The sequence below is a fragment of the Mizuhopecten yessoensis genome, unplaced genomic scaffold, assembly GCF_002113885.1.
Source record: "Mizuhopecten yessoensis strain PY_sf001 unplaced genomic scaffold, ASM211388v2 scaffold10751, whole genome shotgun sequence".
Taxonomy (NCBI): Eukaryota; Metazoa; Mollusca; class Bivalvia; order Pectinida; family Pectinidae; genus Mizuhopecten; species Mizuhopecten yessoensis.
This window is the reverse complement of record NW_018408703.1, coordinates 588,472-595,623: the sequence shown is the minus strand read 5'-3', so window position 1 is coordinate 595,623 and position 7,152 is coordinate 588,472. Positions and strand designations below refer to the sequence as shown.

The window sequence follows — 7,152 nt, the reverse complement described above, 5'->3', positions numbered from 1 at the left end:
ATAAACAATATAAAACATCCAAGCCTGTCGTCTTATGATTTGAGGGGCAAGGGGCTACACACACACATACACTACACGCATGCCTCTTGCACACAGAGGAGGCCGTCCTTAAATGACCTTAGCTGTTAAATTGGACGTTAAACAAAATCAAACAAACAAACAAAATCTTTGCACAGTACTGAACACATACAACGCAATTTTATCGTGTTCGCAGTACTCTAACACATGGACAACTTCGTTGGGATTTTCCATAATTATTTCATTTTGATGCAGCAAAGCAGTGTCAACTTCTTCAAATTCCTTTTCAAAGCAATAATTTAAAACGCTTTCATATTGGTAAGCATGTTGAAACAACAAAATAGAGCAAGTATCATCCATGGTTTGCACTTAAAGCAAAACTGTAATTTCTTTGATGCTGGCTTCATGGAAGAATACTTAATATTATCAAGAAATACTTTGTGTACATGATAAAGAAGTGTATATATACGTACTTTAACCAAAAGAAGCTCTCCACAAGCGAAAATTAACATGCATTTTATGACGAGTATAATCGGTGGAGCTATTTCAATAAATAGCAACTCTTAGGTTGATTAACATAATAGAAAAAGAAATGCATTCACTGCGATCATGAGATTTTCGCTGAATCTGTTGTCTCAGATATGGTGTCAAACTCCTGAACAAAAATACAAGTGTCCACGAAAAAAGTATCGGAAGTATCACTAAATCAAGGGCAAAATTGCAAAGAAAAGATACAAGAAGAATAAAACCACATTGTGTGATGAACGATTGCACAAACAAAATAAAATAGTACCATACAAATAAGTAATTATTAAAAGCTAAACATAGAAAAAATAAATAAATAGCATGCACATGCGTAATCATTGCAGTAAATTATGTAAGTTTGCACATGTAAAATGAAATACCGTCATACGAATATGTAATCATTGCAGTAAATTATTTAAAATATTGCAAAGAAACGTAATCATTGCAGTAAATTATGTGAACGATTGCACATAAAAAATGAAATAATATCATACATATACGTAATCATTGCAGTAAATTATGTGAACGATTGCACATAAAAAATGAAATATATACGCAACATGCAAAAGGTTACACATACAAATTAATGAAATAATATCATACAAATACGAAATCATGACAATAAATTATGTAAAGTATGTACATACAAGTTGAACTACAAGAACATACAAGTTGAACTATGTGATCGATTGCGTATACGAAAAGAAATTGTATGCCTTACAAATACGTAATTATTGCAGTAAATTATATGATTGATTGCATCATGTCTTCATTGCAGTAAATTATGTGAACGATTGCACATAAAAAATGAAATAAATACGCAACATGCAAAAGGTTACACATACAAATTAATGAAATAATATCATACAAATACGAAATCATGACAATAAATTATGTAAAGTATGTACATACAAGTTGAACTACAAGAACATACAAGTTGAACTATGTGATCGATTGCGTATACGAAAAGAAATTGTATGCCTTACAAATACGTAATTATTGCAGTAAATTATATGATTGATTGCATCATGTCTTCATTGCAGTAAATTATGTGAACGATTGCACATAAAAAATGAAATAAATACGCAACATGCAAAAGGTTACACATACAAATTAATGAAATAATATCATACAAATACGAAATCATGACAATAAATTATGTAAAGTATGTACATACAAGTTGAACTACAAGTGCATACAAGTTGAACTATGTGATCGATTGCACATACGAAAAGAAATTGTATGCCTTACAAATACGTAATTATTGCAGTAAATTATATGATTGATTGTATCATATGTCTTCATTGTTGTGAATTATATGAACGATTGCACATAAAAAATGGAAAAAAAATAATACATATACATAATCATTGCAGTAAATTATGTGTGTACACACCAAATTTAAGCGAAATTGGGCAACATTTAGCTTTCGATAAATGAGAAACCATGAAATGGCAGCCACGAAACAAAATTCGACGAAAAGTTGTTTTTTTTGCAAAATACAATTTGTATACATACAAAAAAACCGGGAATCGGACAATATTTTAATTTCGACCAATCAGAAGTCATTAAACAGTGACCATCTTGTACAATCAGGAAACGGAAGTCATGTTAGTATAAAGCAAATTTGAGTAAAATCTGACGATATATAACTTCGACACCAATCAGAAGCCAGGGAATGGTGGCCATATTGTCCAATGAGGAAACGCAAGTCGCCATAGAGCTTATGTCATATCACACTTACATACCAAATTTGAGAAGGACACCTCTTGTACTTACATCAATAATTTGCAAAAAGAAACAAAAATGTGCATACGGACAGACGAGTTGACGAAATAGGGTTTGTGGGAATTTTCTTTGTTAATGAAGTCCAACAACCAGCATAAAAAGTCTAACAAACGGAATGAATCTCATAAAAATATTGGTAAATTGCATTTCAACACCCTTCTCGTTCGTAGGGACAGACGGACAACCTGAATATTATAGGGCACCTTATATTATATGATGTTGAGATCGTTTAAAGCGAATTTAATATTTTCTTGAAAGATGTAAAATTCAGAACATATTTCCCGAATAGATTCGAAATTAAGTTCCCGTGATTAGTAGTGTAGAAGATAGGTCCCTTACAAGACAGGCGAAGGTCAACATATTGATAACTTCAGTATTTATCTTATTTGCGTTATTATTCGAGATCACTGTCATACTTTGAGACATTTGGTTGGCTCTTAAAAAGGCCTTTATTGGAACTCTTGCCATTCTCACTGGTAGCTCTACTGCTCGTGATGTAGCTGTTGCACAGGCACAAACAAAGTGTACATCGCGCCCTGACTATCATTATAAGCCAGCAGTTGGTGGACCTCATTTGCAGTAAATAGTATAAGGCTTGGACAGCCAGCTCAATATTCGTCCATGCAATGAATGTCCTGAAGGAAACAATTTTCCCTTAACATCTGGCAATCGATTACTGTGTGGTACATAACGATAGCGACGGGATCTGCATGTTGCAATATGATGATGAAAAGTCGTTTGGTATATACGGTATATACCGTATATACCAAAAGCAAATCTTGGTCATTCTTTATAATTTAATTTTAAAAAAGTAGACAAACACGTTGTAAATGCACAGTTAAAGATTTATTTAATTTTTACGTAAACTAACAAAAAGCTGCGTTGTAATTTTGCGCCGTCCGTGTAACCAATCAAAAGTCGGCATTTCACAACAACAAATTTGGTCGAGATGATTGCCACGGCATGGCGTCGGTCTATTTTCCGAACTGGAAGACACAGTTTGGGAAGGATGAGTTGGAAATATAACCTGAGGACATAGTGTTGGATGTAGCAATGATATTGGCCGAGCTTGGAATAGCCTGTTGAGGCCGTGAGACGTCGAAGATCGGGTTGTGTTTGTGTTCATCACCGATTGAAGTCGACGAGCATGGAGCCGCCATTAGGCCTACCGCGTGTGTGTAAACGTTGGTATCACTAATAGAAGACAGAGTTTCGCTCTTATTATTTTTCTGTGTGGTGGAGCACTCCTGGGTATATGAACGGATGGAACTTTCATTTTTGTGGCCTGTCATGTACATAATGTATCCCGCGTCATTTAGCTGCTGAACACTTTATTGTATTTCTACAAACTAAAGGGCAACTCACCAGGATAGTTGTCAAACGTCCAGGTGAGGTCCGCCAGGCTGGAAGGTCCTAGCAGAAACAATAGAGTTATTCGGTCCAGTATATACGTGCTAATCAGCACACGTCTGTTCAGTACTGTTCAGTAGTTCGATCATCAAGAGCGGGTCTCGCACGGTCACGTGACCTCTGCTCTGATGTCTAAGATCACCCAGAGGCTTGATAACCAGCACTTACTAGGCATTTTCACCACACTCTTCCCCGTCATATCCCCGCGGTGGACCAGCCGTTCTCGGCCAGCAAGGCTCTGGGTTTAATACCGGTGATCCAGGGTTGCCCGGTATCGGCCCCCTAGATCAAGGTATCGAGGGTTACCNCCCCCCCCCCCCCACCCCCTAGATTTTGAAATCCTGGCTCCCGCGTCTAGGGGCTCAGAAAAGATTGTTTCCGTTCCGATCGGTACTCCAGTACCCCAGCCAAACTGATGTCCCCCCGGATCTGAGAGATACGACGGGCGGTATGGTCCACCAAGTGAGGAGCGCTGCAGGGGAACTCGGGGCTGACCGAAAAGAAGGGCGCATCTGTCTCTATTAGGAGTCTGGTGGATGGAATGCATTTCACACCGTGTCGTTGAATTTCGACACCATCCCCGACCAGCTGAAGTAGGTGTTCGGGAAACGCGTCAGCCAGGCCTGAATCACTTCTTCGGTGCCACTAAAGCAATGCAGCTGGATCTTCTGCTCTGGTGGGACCATCTCCCTCACCACATCCAGGCACCTCATGAACGCTTCAAGCCCAGTGGGGTCATCCATCAGTCCCCGAATGTGCAGGACGAGTGCCTGGTGGGGCCGGATGTACGGGAGCAGGCTCCGCAATTGCTGCTCCTGGCAAAAACAACAAGTCCGGTGAACGAACGGTGTGGTCAATCCCCACCTCACCAAATCCTGCCACTTCCGGGACCTGTAGAAGATCCAGGAATGTCTGTTTTTTTGACGGAGTGAAGAAGTGCTTCGGGTGCACTCCTATTGCCACTAAATACCGGTCCCGGGTCAGCTCTGGTATCTATCTCCCCCGGATAAGGATTTGTATCGGGGTCGCAGAATACCGCCACTCCGGACATGCCGAGTGCACATTCCGTCGAAGTGACAGGTATTGCGTCCTCCACCTCCCTCATTGAAGCGGCCTTCTGTAGTCTCGGCTTCCGACGGGTCCGGTCCAGGTGGAAGTGGCTATCGAAGGCATGGAGCATGGGTAAAAGGTGCATGCCGGGGGACTCGACCTCGAGCTCCCCCGAGGGTTCTGAGTCTTCTTCCAGAATGGCTGGTGTGGGTACCTGCTGAGGGATGGCTTCAGCATAGGTGAGCCTCAGGTCCGTTAGGGTGGAAGATAGCAACGCCTCAGCCATCACCTTCAGACAGCGCCAATGGAGGAGAGCGGCTGGGGAACTTACCGGATCAAAATTGAACTTGGCCGGGACTAGCCACCATTTCACCTTGCAGAGATGATCCATGGCCTCCCTCTGGCTGTCTGTAATCTGCCAGCCATCTGCAATCAACCGGTATCGGTTGAGGTGGTCGCAGAGCTCCTGGAGAGTGGCTCACCATGCACTTGGCAATCGTGACCAGTCAGGAGTACCGAGTGAGTGTGAGCTTTTCAGACAGCTCCTTCCGTTCACAGAACACTTCCGGAATGTTCTCTTCAATGAGGTGAAGTTTAAGGTAGGACGTGGCCTTCCCGCAGTCCTAGATGTTGCAGGACTGGATCCGACGACCGCCAGACTTACCCAGGTTCTGTGGACGGGCTGCTTGAACGTTGTTTTCTCCTCTTGAGGACCAGGAGCGCTTCCGATGTCCTATCCCTGTACGCCTTGGTCGTTGCACGTTTGACCTCTCAAATGTCAGGGTCTCCGGCAGACTGAAGTTTGTGCATGTCTCCTTCCTCGTTGGACTATTCGTCCGTGTCATCTTCCGTCCGGAAGGAACATATGACACATCCCGCCTTCGGTAGTACATAGTGCTATACGTCCGAATCTTTTTTCTGTCTGGACGGGGCCGTCGAGACATTCCGCCTTCGGGAGTACCCGGACCCTCCAGGATCTCTTGTTGTTGTTTTTTCCTCAGCCGAGGTTCCTTTGACTGGTCTCTCCCCCTTCTGCTGAGAGGACCTCCAGGGGTAAATCAAACTGAGTCCTCTCGGTCTCGAGAGCGTCCTGATCAACAGGTTCCTCCCTCCGTTCTGTGAGGACCTCGAGGGCTCCAGCTCGGACATGTGAACCTGGCACTGGCACTGGCGCTCCAAACGCTGCGGGGTTACTTCGTTGAGCCCCACCACTCCCACTCACATCCTCAGTAATTCAGGAACAGTTTCCTGAATAACCCCTCAGCATCCATCAGCCGCCCGGAGGAGGCGGCGTCCTCCACCAGTCCTAGCAACCTACGTTTTGGGGAAATCTGTGTGGGATTCATCATTGCCTCAGTTGTATCCTGCAGAAGAAATAAAACCGCAATATATAAGATTACTTTTATCTACAGCGTGAACATTTGTACCGGTTCATGTCCAATGCATCTGATGGGGCGACATTAATACAGGACCCATTCGTCACAATAATCACACTGGGTTATGAATTGCCCACCCCAGGGTTGTTTGCAGGTACAGTACACACCCTCATCGGTGTCCACGTTGGATACTGGAGCAGGGACTGTGAAACTCCGCAGCCAAGCAGGAATCTGTCGATCTCGACAGGGCTTTAGTTTGTCATGGTTGAGGACCATAAGTTTGTTCCGTAACTGTACTGTGAACAAGTACGGTGTGATCCTCTCCACCACTATCCCAGGTCCTCTCCACGGGGAGCTTAATTTCTTGCATATCTCTTTTAGTGAGCTATCGTCCAAAATATACACAATATCTCCTTGTTCGTATGAGCGTTCCAGGATTCGGAGATCGTAATTCGGCTTCATGTTCCGCGAGTATTGCCCCAGTTGTTTCCTGGCTACATCGTTGGCTTCCTGTATCGACACCACCAACTCCGAAATGTATGCTGCCACCTTGCATGAAAATCAAATCTACAGGGAGATTCACTTCCCTGCCTAGCATCATCATGATCAATGCTTCTGTTTACCGTAGACCTCAGAGCCCCAGCCAGTTGTGGCAGGAACACATCCCAATCCTTCTGGCGTTTGCCCACGAAGCACCGAACCGCGTCCATTAAGGTTCGGTTATACCTCTCCACCTGTCCGTTGGACGAAGGTCTGAACAGCGTGGAGCCCTCCACCCATTATGAGGATGTGTTTGTTCCCTCGCTCCGTCCTAGGAAGCGGTCCCAGAAAGTCTATGTGCACCCTCTCCATAGGGGCCCCTGCATGGTATTGTACCAGCGAGTGTTTTCCACGCCTGTTAGGCTTCTTATTTTGGTTACAAATATCGCATGTCTGCACATATCTCTCTACATCCTTGGTCATTCCATACCAGTAGAACTTTTCC

At 43.4% G+C, this 7,152-nt stretch overlaps 1 protein-coding gene across 1 annotated transcript; it reads right to left on the bottom strand.

The window, feature by feature from the left end:
- Nucleotides 1-4,289: 4,289 nt before the first annotated feature.
- LOC110462113 lies at nucleotides 4,290-5,636 on the bottom strand. Its single transcript, XM_021515948.1, has 3 exons — nucleotides 5,456-5,636; nucleotides 4,712-5,217; nucleotides 4,290-4,556 (listed from the first exon to the last, which is right to left on the bottom strand). The coding sequence occupies exons 1-3, from the start codon at nucleotides 5,634-5,636 to the stop codon at nucleotides 4,290-4,292; spliced, it is 954 nt and encodes a 317-aa protein (XP_021371623.1).
- Nucleotides 5,637-7,152: the final 1,516 nt, after the last annotated feature.